The sequence below is a fragment of the Ornithodoros turicata genome, chromosome 3 (assembly GCF_037126465.1).
Source record: "Ornithodoros turicata isolate Travis chromosome 3, ASM3712646v1, whole genome shotgun sequence".
Classification (NCBI taxonomy): domain Eukaryota; kingdom Metazoa; phylum Arthropoda; class Arachnida; order Ixodida; family Argasidae; genus Ornithodoros; species Ornithodoros turicata.
In genome coordinates this window covers 45,413,703-45,430,188 of record NC_088203.1, presented here as the reverse complement: position 1 = coordinate 45,430,188, position 16,486 = coordinate 45,413,703, and the positions used below count along the sequence as shown (strand labels likewise).

General features: G+C 46.4%; 1 protein-coding gene across 1 annotated transcript in view; it reads right to left on the bottom strand.

Annotated features, from left to right (window-relative positions):
- Positions 1–362: 362 nt before the first annotated feature.
- LOC135388454 (deoxyribonuclease-2-alpha-like) overlaps positions 363–16,486 on the bottom strand; it is a 68,110-nt gene continuing 51,986 nt past the window's right edge. The window contains exons 4-7 of the mRNA XM_064618027.1: positions 11,771–11,935; positions 11,441–11,638; positions 7,125–7,369; positions 363–567 (exon numbers count right to left, since the gene is read on the bottom strand). Coding sequence (XP_064474097.1) covers positions 448–567; positions 7,125–7,369; positions 11,441–11,638; positions 11,771–11,935 — 728 coding nt within the window. The 3' untranslated portion in view covers positions 363–447. The remainder of the gene's footprint in view (positions 568–7,124; positions 7,370–11,440; positions 11,639–11,770; positions 11,936–16,486) is intronic.

Below are 16,486 nucleotides of genomic sequence, written 5' to 3'. Positions count from 1 at the left end.
GACAATATGCTTGTACCATCCATAATTCATCCATCGCACCTGCTAGATGGATGCACAGTGGACGTCTATATGGGTACAATGCACGTTCCATAGACCTCCACTCATTTCAACAAGCTGACAGCACGTTATGTTAGTTAGACATTCCTCTTGGTCTTAGATATCTTGATATTACTGGTACGTCCAGTAGACATTCGTGGTTCGCTGGGACGGTCTAGGAGAGGATGGCCGCCTCACCGAAAAACTCACGTGCAACTCACCGACTTTTGTATAAAATCAGTAACGAATAAAAATGAACACCCTGTATATAGATGTGTGGAACACATTTCTTGCACAGATACGTTATACAGCGACCACAACCAACATTCAAATGATTATTACTGTTTATTATCATTTGATTATTACAACCACAATTACAGATTTGCACACACAAAAATTAGAGCCCAGAGATTATGGCCGCATTTGCATGTTGGGGCATTTCTCATAGGCTCTGATGCTGGACAGCAGGAGTGCATGCAGTTTATCATTCTTGAAGCACACCGTTTCACCTCCTCGCCTAAACTGGGAATGCTGCAAAGGAATTGACACAGAGTGTTCGAGGTTAGACGAAATGCATCTTGGCTGTTGCAATTCTGTTGCAATATTGCAATTCATACCAGAAGACTCCTATATAACAAGAGACGTATTTGTTTACAGATTTCTCGTGTAGTGCGAAAGTGAACTAAGCTCATATGCAGTTGTAGCAAGCACAAGAACAACAACGTTGTCTTTATGCAGACAGGCTAGTGGTAGCTTGCGTGAGCACCAAGAGAAAACACAATTACAAAGAGGGTGGTGTAGCCCATAAATCCTTACTATTCGTATCTTGCGCTGTTCATGCAGGAAAAGCGCAATTTATTTCGCTGTCGTACATGTAGCAAATGTAGGAAAATAAAGCAATAATTCCCAAAAATACGGAACACAGAGCAAGCCGACACTGCGCGCCATTAATGGAGCGGCATCATTATCTACGATGGAAATTGTGGCAAACCAGCAATCCAGAAGATGTAGATTCGAGTCCTACAGCTGGCTAACCTTTTCATCTACCATTACATAGTTTGTCCATGCTAAAGTGCCCCGGGGTCGATCACGGAGCTAATGAGAACCAGAGCCAGAGAACTGCAGCATATTTTGAGGACTCGCATGTTCCAATCGCCAGTCTGTTTTTCATGGTGACTAAATAATTAATTTGGCACAACTAAATAGCTAACATTTTAATTATTCGTCTTAGGACCGAGATGTGGATTGGAAAGTTGTAGACCCTGTCGGGAAACAGCTACAGCGTACGCCGTGGGTAGAGTTTTGACGTGAATTTGTCTTCTAAATTGGGATGCCAGTTTGAAAAATTCAGCGACACGCAAGCAGGGACGATTTTGAAACGCTGTAAAATATAAACCGAACACAGTGAAGTCGAGTTGTGTATACACGACGACCTACTAGATCATAGCGACCATGTCATACGTACCTCTTCCCAGCGCCCCACTTGGAAGCTAGCGGTGGCGCTACTCATCGGCCCGGTTATTGCTTCCTGAATTTCTGCAGTACTGTGTATTTTAGCTTACTTTAGTATTTTTGTACAAGCGGTGGATGTCCCACGAGAGATGCTCCCTTCTAAAGTTGATTATCATCATCATTCTGCGCGTTTTCATAGGAACTGTTGCTGTCGTCTGCTACAGTGCGTCTGCTTCTGTGCGTTCAAAATTCAAATTTGCATCGTCCAATCGATAACGCAGATCTCGCAGGCCGATGAGCAGCACCCCAAGCGGATCGTGCGGACGGGCTCCTCATTGGGTTTGCCGGTTATGACATGGTCGCTATAATCTAGTAGGTCGTGGTATAGGCATACATGGGGCAAGAGTTTACATGTCTGCCAATAAGTCTCAAAACGGTATCAGTAAAACGGTGAACTACGCGCGACAGCAGTTTCCTGTCGTTCAGGCCTGCGCGATCACCATGCACCAATCCCAGGATGGCACGTTTGATCAGATCCTCTTGAAATACGACAGCAGCCAACAGCATCAATTTGTTTACGTCGCTCTTAGTCGAGTGAGCAGTATCGAAAGCTTGTACACAATGATCGACTTCGCTTGACTTCAACTGTCGTGGGCTCATAATGCTTTGGGACATGAATCGTCTTATGCCTTTGCATTTTGCACTGCAGGTGTTCGTTCTCGACTCGTCCTGTATCAACCAAGCTTCTACAAATTGGCGTTATATAAACAATCTGGAAGTGATGACCTACAAGTGATCTACGCCTAGCCGGTTCTACTGAGCAATAAGTGGCCCATTATTCTGAACTGCTTGAGATAATTGATATATGTTCCTGTATAGTTTCTTGTAGCTGACTGGTCTAGCCAACAAGTTCTTAGGGCTTAGGCTACACATGTTGTGTATTTGTAAGAATGTTGAGGAATAAGATATGAAAACATATTTATGCTCTCCAAAGTATACGTCATCAACGTCGTAAACTCACATGGACTGCCTGTACTTAAGGATTAATTACTACCTGTCTCCATCTTGAGCACGGCATGCTTTTGGTGCATGAATCGTCTTATTCCTCTGCATTTTGTATTAAGTGTTTGTTCTCGACTCGTCCTGTATCAACCAACCTTCCACAAATTGGTGTTTATCTAACTAAACCGGAAGTGATGACCAACAAATAATATACGCAATGTACTGAGCAATAAATGGCCCATTATTCTGAACTGCTCTCAAAGGTACGCGTCATTAACGTCGTCAACTCACGTGGATTGCCTGTACTTAAGTATCATTTACTACCTACCCCCATCTTCAGTCGTGAGCACGGCATGATTTGGGACATGAATCGTCTTATGCCTTTACGTTCGCATGCGCATTGGTAGAGGGAAGCTCTCTCTTTCCGGCAGCCCTGCGATGGGGCAACTCGCCGAGGAGGAAGAAGGATTGCGCCGCTGTTATGGCTCTGTAGTTAATGGAAGTTCGGAGTAGTCAGTGATAGTTACGGTGATAGAGGTGGATAGGGGTGGATAGCGGTAGTGGGTGGATGCTGGGTCGGCTGCAAACTCAAAAAGAAAAAAAATATATATATATAGGTAAGGTGAGGTGAGTCACTCACCCTGACGGGAGGACATCACGTTTCACGTGACCTTCCGACGCCACTCACTCAAACGTCGCCCACCTACGCATTGCTGATGAAGGCCCAATAAGGCCGAAACAGCTGTCCAATGCTGGTGTGGCGACGTTTGGGACTTATAAACATATGTTCAACGTGCAGCCAAAGAGCGTATGCTAGTTTTCTTCATTTAATACTTTACTGGCTTCGCACTGGGCTTTCAGAGGTGAGTCACTCACCCTGATGGGAGGACATCACGTTTCACGTGACCTTCCGACGCCACTCACTCAAACGTCGCCCACCTACGCATTGCTGATGAAGGCCCAATAAGGCCGAAACAGCTGTCCAATGCTGGTGTGGCGACGTTTGGGACTTATAAACATATGTTCAACGTGCAGCCAAAGAGCGTATGCTAGTTTTCTTCATTTAATACTTTACTGGCTTCGCACTGGGCTTTCAGAGGTGAGTCACTCACCCTGATGGGAGGACATCACGTTTCACGTGACCTTCCGACGCCACTCACTCAAACGTCGCCCACCTACGCATTGCTGATGAAGGCCCAATAAGGCCGAAACAGCTGTCCAATGCTGGTGTGGCGACGTTTGGGACTTATAAACATATGTTCAACGTGCAGCCAAAGAGCGTATGCTAGTTTTCTTCATTTAATACTTTACTGGCTTCGCACTGGGCTTTCAGAGGTGAGTCACTCACCCTGATGGGAGGACATCACGTTTCACGTGACCTTCCGACGCCACTCACTCAAACGTCGCCCACCTACGCATTGCTGATGAAGGCCCAATAAGGCCGAAACAGCTGTCCAATGCTGGTGTGGCGACGTTTGGGACTTATAAACATATGTTCAACGTGCAGCCAAAGAGCGTATGCTAGTTTTCTTCATTTAATACTTTACTGGCTTCGCACTGGGCTTTCAGAGGTGAGTCACTCACCCTGATGGGAGGACATCACGTTTCACGTGACCTTCCGACGCCACTCACTTAAACGTCGCCCACCTACGCATTGCTGATGAAGGCCCAATAAGGCCGAAACAGCTGTCCAATGCTGGTGTGGCGACGTTTGGGACTTATAAACATATGTTCAACGTGCAGCCAAAGAGCGTATGCTAGTTTTCTTCATTTAATACTTTACTGGCTTCGCACTGGGCTTTCAGAGGTGAGTCACTCACCCTGATGGGAGGACATCACGTTTCACGTGACCTTCCGACGCCACTCACTCAAACGTCGCCCACCTACGCATTGCTGATGAAGGCCCAATAAGGCCGAAACAGCTGTCCAATGCTGGTGTGGCGACGTTTGGGACTTATAAACATATGTTAAACGTGCAGCCAAAGAGCGTATGCTATTTTTCTTCATTTAATACTTTAGTGGCTTCGCACTGGGCTTTCAGAGGTGAGTCACTCACCCTGACGGGAGGACATCACGTTTCACGTGACCTTCCGACGCCACTCACTCAAACGTCGCCCACCTACGCATTGCTGATGAAGGCCCAATAAGGCCGAAACAGCTGTCCAATGCTGGTGTGGCGACGTTTGGGACTTATAAACTTATGTTAAACGTGCAGCCAAAGAGCGTATGCTATTTTTCTTCATTTAATACTTTACTGGCTTCGCACTGGACTTTCAGAGGTGAGTCACTCACTCTGACGGGAGGACATCACGTTTCACGTGACCTTCCGACGCCACTCACTCAAACGTCGCCCACCTACGCATTGCTGATGAAGGCCCAATAAGGCCGAAACAGCTGTCCAATGCTGGTGTGGCGACGTTTGGGACTTATAAACACACACATATATATATATATATAAAACCCTAGAATGAGGCTCGTGCCCCATTCCTCTTCCTCTTTATTCACCTGTCGGCACCTTACAATATACATAAGAGAATAAGTATAACGCTAACGCATTTCCGCGGCGTATTAATTATATTAATCGTCTGAAGGGCAAAGAACTTCTCGACCAAAGGCACCATCGTCGAGCACATCGTCATTTACTTCCAACATCGCCCATCAATTTTTTGTCCTTTTATTGAATCCCGGGCTTTCGCGTTACATCTGTCAGTCGACCTATCCCTGTTTACAAACAAGTGACGTCATATGGTACAACAGCGCCGCCAACTTGGTACACTGGAACTATCATCACAAAAAAAGAAAGAAAAAGAATCAATAGGTCACAAGAAAGCCACGCTTAAATGCGGCTTCTCATATTGTAAATTTTTTTGTAGTTCTTTACATATTTCTAGTTTCATGGCCTTGTTGTGCTCTATTCTAGCTCTAGCCCTATCTTTTCGGTAGCCCTTTCTAAAGATGGCTGCCGGGCCCTTCCATCCTCAGGAGCTTCAAGGGCATGAGTTTCTCTCGAGTGCACGTGGCGTCTCTACACAAAGCAAGCGCGAACTAAGTCGTAGTAACAAACCAGATTCGCACAGGAATACGACATTACGACAGTACGACTCCTAGACGATGCAACTCGTGGGATGAAGCCTTTCTTTTCTTTCCTAAGTGGACTGGGAACGCGAACGAAGACACTAAAGCGACGAAAAACGTGACCGCATTTGTGTGTACCGCTATTACAAAGAAGCCACCCGTGACCTTGATGAAGGACTACAGCTCTGTGAAACAGTGGTGTTCTCCGCCCGCACCGTTTCGGTTTCACCACATCTACGGCCGTCATGATTACGTCAAGGCGAAGCCTCTTCTGTAGAGGTCTATTGTGCCGCGTACCTGTCTAGAAGGAACGCTCGTTGTTCTATAATCCAAAGGCCCTACACGATCTGGAGGCACTGTGGCACGCAAACGCAAGCCGCCAAGCTACGGCGTGGAGCACGACATGCTCACAGACGCCAGGCGACAGCAAAGGGTCGTACGTACATAACGCAATTACGCGGCTTGCCTCGCTTCCTTCGCTGAACGTCGTACCCTCCATCGGCCCATTTCGCCGTTTGTTATTCCACGTGACTGCACGAGGTTTGTAACAAGCGGAGCAGCTCCGCAGTAGTTAAGGGTAAAAAGTTCGTCCACTAACACTGCCCATGACCAACTGATGGGTGCTTCCTAGCGGTCACACTCGGGGATAGGAGAATCCGCGCATTGTCCGTTTGCAGAGACGTCTGTTGCCTTGAGTCCTCCCATATTAACTCTATGTTCCTAGACTTATTTTTCCGTAATGTGCACACAACATGAAGCTTGCCTCGGTACCAACTATTGTAAATAAGAAAAAAAAAAGGCAGACTGTGTTGTAAGGCACCAGCAACCGGATGTACAGTGTGTAACAGATGTGGGTTACGAAATTCCGTTAGGTCGTGGTAGATCCTATGTTGAGCAGAGGGGCCGATGCCGAACCACGCGCTTAATGGAGCATAAAAATAACAAGGAAGCAGACAAAGAAATTTATTCTTACGTTCTACGGATTGTGGGTGTGATGGAATATATGAAAGCACCAAGGTTAGAGGAAGATACCGAAAACAGAGGGAAAGGGAGATTAGGGAAGCCTTGTCGATAGGGGAAGTGGGTGACACGTATGTTAGCTCAGAAAGCATTGCCTTGACTGGAAGAAAGAGGGAGTACGTGATATGCCTACAAAAACACAGCGGTTTGGTCGTGAACGCATTTAAAAGATGAAAGTAGCGCTCTGTGTTGTATGTTGTCCTGTTTTTAGCGCATTTAGTGAAACGGAAGCATCTTACCGACATGACCAAATGGCCGTTTTAGTGAGCCCCATTTAACGGTGGGCAGGCTTCTCCGGTGTCAACTCCGGTGTCAATAACTGACCATACTGATTTTTTGAGTTATAAATGTTACAAATCGGTTCGGTGCTACCTACATTAAAAAAGCCTTTTGTGAGCCCTAACATTCTGGCTCATATTTTTGAATACGACTTTTCTTCTGCCGCTTTCGTTCCTTTGTCTAGGAACTCACAAAGCTCCAGCAATTAAAGTATTAGCTAAACGTAAGTTTGGGTGCTGGAGAGGGTCAACACTACCTACCATTCTATTGAGAGATCCTATGCAGACAATAGTGCGTGCTGTTGAAACAGCCCATTTGCTATGGTCATCACGATTGGAGAAGCTAATGGACTGTCCCTTGCCCAATGGAAACTTCATCCATTTCACATTCATCACTTTGTACTGCTCATTGCATTCGGACGGCAAACGTCCTCCAGGTCCATTAAGCCACGTGGACACATACAGGTCGCTGCCGAGATTCCTGGCTACAACTTCCGAGTAAACATCTGGAATAGGAAAGTACGCACCAGGTGAAGAAACAAATGTAATTTGCAGTAAGAAACCGTGACTGTTGTGACCATTTCTGAATTATTGAGCAATGGTAAAATCATATAGCAACATCAAGCATTCACCTCCAGAATAATCTAGTTAGAGTGACGTGCACATATCACATTTTCGAGTATTCGTCATACTTTGCGCCAGGGATCTAACAACCAGCCAATGTCCCAATCAACATGCTCCAAGACTGAAAAATGAGACGTAGCGAGTGAGACATAATCAATGTTGTTTGCGGTCGCATATCCTCGTCGCTAGTATTTTTATCGTGCAATATTAATTAATCAGATTAGGTTACTTAGTTAGCTTTTAAGCTACTAGTTTAAGGGACGAGGTGTCAACTGGAAACTTGTTGAACAGCTTGACAAGCACGAGATTGAGGTGTTTCCAGTGAGGTACGCTCTGTGGCTTCTTTTTGCTGCTGTTGAAAGACACCCCGCGAGAATACAAAAGGAAAAATACCCACGTAACAACGTGCCCGCATGCTGCCATTGCAAGGCGCGTTCTCATGTGGTCCTAAATTTGCGGGTGTGTTGGTCACGTGCAGCTCCTATGCCGTCCTGAACAGTATAGTTGGGAAACGGCTGATGCTGTCGAAGACCTTCCTGTTTTGTAAATATCTTTGGGCAAGAGCTAACCAGTTGTTGGGTCATTTGTGTTTGCGTGCGCTCATTAATTGAATAAAAATTCTGACTTATAAATTTATTTCGCACTCTATTTCGTACGATCGACACGTACGGCCAGCGAGTTAGCGAATCCTGAGGATGAACATAGGGCCTCACACCTTGGTGCACCTTACACCCTTGGGAATTTCTGTGGCAATTTCGCAGGGGGCCGTTTCATTAGAGAATTTAACAAGGTTTAAAATTTAGTTTCGTGACTTCGAATTTAATTATGTTAACTCTATTAGACTGACAACGTTAATTAACCCTACGCCATGCCATAGCCCTAAAACGTTACATGAAATTTCATAAGTGTCACCCACATAAACCATCACGAAGGCACCAATAATATTATTAAATTCAATTATATTCAATATTACCAATTATATTATATTCAATTACACAATACACAGCACAGTACACGCCCGCAAGTTGTGCACCAATACGAACGTTTCACAAAAAATCTCAATTAAAGAATTGCTAAAAAGCAAGCGAGCTGGTGATTATAATTCATATTGGTAAAACCCGAGACTATGGAACTACGAAAACAGACACTGTCCGCGTGTGTCTGTTTTCGTAGCTCCCAAGTATGGGATGTTTTGGTAATATGCAAACAGAAATCACATTTCTCGTGTGAAAAATTCACTCCAGATTTTTGCATGACCAATCATCTGAATACCCAATAAGCTTGAATTTTATAGGACACCGTAAAGGTCACTGGTTCATTTCTATTAGAGACCAGAATGGGTATATAAAACTGCAAACAGCAGTCGTTGCGATACTTTCTGCTTCTATGAGCTTCAAACAGGTTAGCGTGCGCGATTTCAGTGTTGTGCAAATAATCTATGGTGTATTATTCCTTTGATTATCGTACCTGATCTGAATTTCATTTCTAGGTGCATACCTCCCGTGTTGCAACAGTAGGGCGGAACAAGGTGAAGAAACCAGAAAAGAAGATGAATGACAACTTTAAAGCGCTAACCGCATACGACGAATTCTCGACGGAAAAACGGCCACCGTCACCGTTTTTCCGGTGAGCCGACGCGAGCAATGGGAACTTCACCGATTTCTCGACGACAGCGGTGGACAGAAAAATTCGGCGAAGAGCGGAAGCGGCCGCTCGAGGGCAGCCAATAGGTCCGCTCACGCGCTGTCGTTCCACAAACGGACGTGCCAGACCAGTGGCGGGCATTTCGGATGCCCGTATGGCTAACCTGGGAAGTGGAGAGGGTGCTGTCGTCCGCTCGCTGCTGTCTGAGGGCGCTTTTGTAACGCTTGCTTCGCGAATATGCTTTGACCGCAAGAACTTCTTCTGTGTGCCACTATAACTTTCCTATGTGTAGCAAAATATTTATCAGTGAATTTGAAGTCAAAATTTAACACGGAGTAACGAAATGCCCGCTAGGACGCCACCGTCCGTCGCAGTGGAAATCTGTGCATGCGGTTCATCCCGCTGTTTTTCCGTCGAGTTGTCATGCCGGTGGGGAAGTTGGCCGTTATTCCGTCGAGAAATCGTCTTATGCGGTTACCGCGAAAGGCCCAAACGCATGGAGAGTTTTCCGACGTTTTCAGGACGCACGCGCTCGTCGTGCGTGTGACGTTAGAAAAACCAGTTTTTCAACGCTCGCGGAGGGTGCACGCCGGAATCTGTTGGCTACAGATATTCGCGCGCGTCTGGACGCTTTTCTGATAAGTAGACAGAACGATTGCAGCGGTGCGGGAGACAAGGTTGCGTATGAGTAGCTCGCACAAATTTTTGGGACATTGTCCACCACACTAAATTTACTTGTACATTTTAATGATATCTGGAATGAATGAACGCAGGAACCACAGGAAGGAAGAGCATCGGCACGTTCTAAAAGACACTTGTGGTCGACGAATATATCAACAGTGGCGCGCGCCCCTTGCTCCGTACGCGTCCCATGCGTTTCGCGTGGTCGCCTTGCGGGCGTTTCTTCGACGCGTGTGCAAGGCTATGGCGTGCGCGCAACGTTTTGACGCTGGGAAAACGTTCCATCCGTTTCGGGCTTAAAGTGTTTGAAAACGTATTTAGAGCCTGATGACCTCAGTAACAATAGGAATTATTTGAACACGAAGTGGTGCTACGAGCGATCGGTGTTGCTTGTGTCTTGAGGTCCACACTGTGGAGACCTCAGCACCCGAGGTATCCCCAGGGCCTCAAGCTCTGAGGTAACCCTTCGACCTCAAGCTCTGAGGTTGACTCCAGGCCTGAAACACTGAGGCAACCTCTAGACCTTAGATGTCTCACATTACCTCAAGGCCTCAGACTCTCAAGCATCCTCAGAAATCATTTTCAATAGAAATCTCTTCGTCCTGTATGGTTGATAGGTACAGCTTAGGACAAAAGTTCACGGAACACTGTTGTGTCGCATTTCTTCTTGTGTCGTCACCCTATAGCAGCAAACAGGAACGGACACACATACTGAGGGTTGCACAGAACATCCAGACACCCGTTTCTTATTCTACAGCTTTCTGCTAGCCAGCAAGGGGCTGCTACGATGAAGAAATACGCCGGTGTCGTGTTCCGTAAACGTTTGTCTAAAGCTGTACAAAAATATTTCCAGAAGGAACGCTACCACTCTCTGAAGCCTCGTTTCTTCTGGTGCGTTTCTATGTCCATAGTCGTCTGAGCGCAGCCCGAAACGGCATGAACGAAGACCGGACACAACTAAGAGAACAACGCAGTTGTCTTGGTTGTGTCCTGTCTTTGTCCATATCTTTTTGGGTTGTGCTACAAGAATTAGTATTTACCAATTACCACGCCTTTTTTTTTTTTTCATGTGTTCCTTATGCTTTCCACGAAAGGTCTGTAACTTACCCAACGCTATCTCTACTTTCTATCAATTTATCTATTGTGGTCTCATTGTGTGAATTTCCCAATCTCCAGTGCTGAAACATATGACAACATCTATCTTTCTTCTTTGGGCTCTCACATTTGACGAGCCTTGTTGCATTTCTAGGTGAGGTTGAATAAACTAACATTTAAAGTTAAATGAAAGTTAAACATTTGTTGAAAGTACAGTGTGTCCGTGGTGTGTCGTCTTAATGTTTTTAGCACTGGTTTTAGCGACTTTATCTATAAGGTTCTTTGCCGTATCAAATCTACAAATAGTTCGACGCTATTAGAAAAAAAATGCGGCAGTAATAACTTATTCGATCGGTGTTTGTAACACAGATAATGAACAACTGTATCAAACCGGAAGCTCCTGTTTCTGTGTGGTAATTGATCCAGTCGTGTTAACGCCGCGGAGCGACAGCATTAACGAGCGGTGTATAATTACCGTTGCGGTTACAAAATGTCTGCTTGGAGTAAATCGAACTATGTAAAGGAGCAAAAACCTTTGTTGAAGCGTCCATTCTTAGCATAACTGAGGAAGGGCACTCCAAGCACATCTGTGAGTGTTGCAGTCAGCACCCATGGTGGGCTGCGAATGAAATGGTTATGAAGAAGAGCATAGAGGCCAGTATGTTGCTTCAGCATAGAGGGGGATGCATAACCGTCATAGACATCTGGGGCTTGAAGACGTAGGTGCGTTGCTGCAACAATAGATTAACCTTTGTTATTATTAACCTTTTGCATAGAAAGAGTGAGCCATTTGTCAGGACTGTCAGTCAGTCACACGAAAATATATTCTTCAAAACGAGAAATAAAGGATTGAGACGGGTTACCTATGGTATCTAGTTGGCTGGTTGGATAAGTTACGCACAGAAAGTTCTGTCCGAATTCCTGGCCACTATGGGGATACGAGTATCTCCCATACGCAGCTCCTTCAGGAAACTTTGGAACGCTGTGCACGAGCCATAGGCCATTGCTGCCGTCGAACAGGATAAGGCCTAGTGAGAAAATTGAGAAATAGCAACCAGTGTCAGAATTACAAGACAGTGTGCAAGTTACGCGTATCTGTTGTGATAGACTACAACAGTTGTCTTAGCCTCATATATTGTGTTTGCCAGCGGCTTTGGCACTCTTTTCGTTCTTATCCCCTTGAATGTGTATTTTCAAACCCGGGGTCTAATCTTGGGAAAACTGGTATATTCGATTTATTTCAGCGCTTTATATAAGAGTGGCCCTTTCATGATCTAGCTCGTAACAAAATTAGAACAAAATAATATTGATCGACAAGTGCTTTAATAACATCAACTACCGCGAGAAGGAAAGGGAGAAAGAAAATGTCTGGAGACGAACGCGCACAAACGTACCCACAAACTCATATTCACAATGTGCAGGTGTAAAACGTAGAGGGGAGCTCCTGCAGATTACTCGCCACGCAGGAAGCAACGTACTGGTATAATAATATAGTACGGACCGCAGATACTGGTATAATACATGGCTTCGGAGAATGTGGGGCCGCTTTCGCCGGCACGGTTTTCACGGCACCCCCAACAGAAGTCTTCAAAGTCTTCCCAATCAGTATATGGTGGACGAAAATGCTCCTCGGAATATATTACGGATGTAGTTCCGTATCGGGACCACAGGCTTTTTTTTAAAGAAAAAAGAATGAAAACAAAAATCAAACGCTTTTACGTGAAAGAGGAGCTAATTAGTAACGAAATTAAACAGGAATGACCCTCGTATATTGCGTGAAACGTATAACAATTTAATTTTATCGCCCGTTTCTGGAGGACGATCCACCACCTTTACTGAGGACCTTCTGATCTAACCCGAGGCACAGTCTCGACGCCCGCACCGCATAGTGCGTGCCTGGGGGGCCTACCAATCTGTAGAACCTAACATAGACTAACCTCACTAAAGTGAGGGGGCGATTTAGCCCAATTCAACGACCTTGCAAGATGGCAAGTTTCGACTTCGTTAGGCTTAGCAGTCCCGTGTTTCCCCCGTTTCCCGGGTGTAGGAAAGAATGCCCCCGGAAAAAATGTCCCCGGAAAAAACGTCCCCGCAAAATATGTCCCCGAGAAAAATGTTCGCGAAAAAATGTCAACGTTCCCAGCCCATCAGGTAAGATTATATAGCGCAAAACAATGCACCCACTTTTTGATCATACCAAAGAAGGTATTTAAAATTCAACTACATACCTACAACTGTGGGTGGAATAGAGTAAGTTACGAGAGTGAATAAATGATATTATTCTCAATAGGCACGAAACAACGGTGAGGCGAGTAGAAGGAAATGCCGTACATTATATTTCTTTATTTTTTTCTACAATTCTATATTTATTCATGTACTTCCTGATCCACATGTGTTCGGCTGACGTTAAAACCGTATCGTCCGTCCAATGCCGCGAAGTAATTGCTAAAGGGCTCTTCTCTCCCGGTGTGTACTGCATATAAAGATTCCGAAGCCGCATTTGCACGTTCACTGTCGTCAGCATTACACACCTTAAAAGCGATAAAACCCATTAATTAATTTTTTGATTAACCATTTTCGATAGCTTTACACGCTTTTTTTGGCGGTTTTCCTATTGCTTCTATAGGTAAATTAAAGCAGACTTATGTGAGCATCACCATGTAAATGCGACAGCAAATGAATCCTTAGACGGTAATTGTGAACAGGCTTACCTTCAACTAACTCCTTGGAACACGCTGGCCCTTACTTGTCAGCACAGAATAAGCATCAGCAATGACAGGATGATCAATAAATGTACGGCAACAAAATGCGGCCTAAATACCGTGCGATCGTATCCTCAACACCCCGTTCTGTTCAGTCGCACGTTCTGTCTGTACCTTATGTCCACAAATATTGCAGTATGCTATCCCATCAACGAGCCCAACTTTTTGCACTTGTTCAACGCCCCGATTTTGTTTTTTGGGGAAACTGCGGGTAACCTCTCCACAGGGGACACTTCTTCCGGGGACCTTTAGCTTATTGCTTGGAAATACGTTGACCTCATTTCACAGCACATAATAAGCATTAACAATGACAGGATGCTCAGTGAACGTGCTGCAACAAACTGCCGTCTAAATACCATGCGATCCTAACCTCAACACCCTTGCTTTGTTTCTTTCGGGAGCTCCCGGTAGCCTTTCCACAGGGGACATTTTTTCCGGGGACGTTTTTTCCGGGGACATTTTTTCCGGCTCCCGTGTTTCCCCTGCGCTAAAAGTGAATCAGATGGGGTTGTTGAAATGCATATAAAAGATTGTAGTCCGCAGAATTTTATAATTCTTACATTCTTAGATTCCGTATATGACCTTCTTCCACTTCTCTGCAATATTTACCTTCCTAACTCCTTCACAAATTTTTAAAAACGAGTGGTCCCGATAATGAACTACGCCCTAAAATACCGTTGGTTTGAATGCATCGGGCCATAACCTCGTATTGCTAGGCAGTTGTTCGAGCACTGCGAGCACCACGCGACGACGGCATGTTTGCTGCCTTCCAAAGAATAGTCGAAAAAGTGAAGAAGTGAAGTGACGGAAATGACGTTGACGCGCTCGCGCCCCAGGCGTAGTCAGCTAATGTCACGTGCACGGCCATAACGACACCGACAGCTTAACGTCATCGGTTGACGAAGAAATGCGATTGCGCCAATGGGATATCGTCGTTACATTTGTTCTATTCGGTAGCCTCCTGCTTCGCTTGCCGTGTTAAGGACGGAGAAGAGGATGAGAAGGGCCGCGCGCATCGCTCGGGTTCTGTACCTTCCCCCATGCCGGTATGCAGCCGAGTATGTTCGGTCCAAGTTGTGGTCAGAGATTACGCCACGAAGCGAGCACGAAATATGCCCCGTGAAACCCGCCTCGCGCTAGTTTTAACGATAGCCGTTGCTCTCGTTAGCTCGTGAGGTGGACTTGCGATTAAGCCCCCTGGGGGCTTAATCGCAAGTTCACCTCACGAGCTGACGTCCACCTCACAGTATACCTGATAATTTTCGGTCCCGGAAAGCAAGGAGATACAAGAGCAAATATAGCACATGCAGTAAAGTATTAGAACATATCTTACATAAGCATATTTCCAAATATCTGGAAAGTAAGAATTTCTTCTCTACCAGTCAACATAGCTTTCGCCACTGTCTAAGCACAGTCGCACAGCTTGTGAACACAACCCATTATCTTGCTACAGTTTATGGCATCTTGTAAGGAGCGCCGCTTGGCGTCCCGTCAGTCTTAATCAGATAAGATCGGCTGCGGCCGTCACGGGGGCGGTTTTTTCTACTTAAGCAGGTTCTCCTGCTAGCTTCGGTCTCTTTTTTGCCTGTTGCTTGTCCTGGAGAGGACAGGGTGCTCTTGTGTCTGAAGGTAAATAAACCGTGCTGTTTCATTGAAGTTCTGTGTGTGCCGCTTGTTCCTTTGCGCACGGAACGGACGGGCTGACGCCCCGAGGTTGTGGGAACTTAGGTTTCCACAACTGGCGCCCAACGTTTGGGGTTCGAGCTCGTTCGTCCCGTGGCGGGGAACACGCGGCACTGTGAGTTTGCGTAGCTGAGTATTTCGTTGTAGTTTGTAGTTTTTGCTGTTAGTTTTTTGGGTGTGCGTTCTTGTGTGTGTTTTTGTTTGTCTTTGAGTTCTTGCAGCTCCCGCCCAGTACCTGTGTCCCGGAGCGGATGCACCGTTCACCGACGCTACACAGGTACGACCTCCGTAGCAGATCCGAGGCCCCGGGAGGGGAGCGGGCCCGTTCGGAAGAAAGGCTGGTCTCCAACGCCTCGGCGCCATCGGAGCCGAAAGGACCAGCCGAGGCCAAGGAGGCACATGCCGTGCCTTCCTTCCAAGCTACGTCGACTGAGGTACCTGCAGTGCCGCAGTCTGACGCCATTGCAACGGTAGAACTCCTGTCACGCATGACGGAGTTGTGCTCGCTGGTGGTTCAACGCATGGATGCCGGGTCGGTTTCGCCGCCGCAGGCACAAGCGCCTCTACGACTCAACTTACCGGTGCCTACCTTCTCAGGTTACACCGATAAGAAATCTGTTGCCGATTTCCTGGACGACCTTACCGCCTATCAGACGGGTATGGGAATTTCGGACGAAGTCCTAATCCAACGCATCCTGCAGGTTGCCTTGGTCGGAGACGCCGCCCGCTGGCTTCGGTTGCAATCGGAGTTTACGTCCTTTCAGGACTTCCAGGAGCGGTTCAAAAACGAATTTCTTCCCCCGGATTACGAATACCGTGTCCTAGAGGAATTGCATAAGCGTACTCAACATCCTGAGGAAAGCTTATCTGAATTCGTTCGGGCATTGCAGGATCTGTACAGCAGAGCGGATCCCACTGTAACGGAAGAGCAGCGCGTCGCACGGGCGATCCGTCAGTGCCACCCGCGCTTCCGGCCCTACTTAAGAGCCCATCGCTTTAAAACCCTTGAGGCGTTGGCCCAGGAGGCTCGTTCAATACAAGGTGACCTCCTGGCAGAGCTCGAATACCGGCCCCCTCCGGCCCCGGAGCTAGCGTTGGAACCGCGCTGCGCGTGGTCCGGAGGAGCCGCCTCGG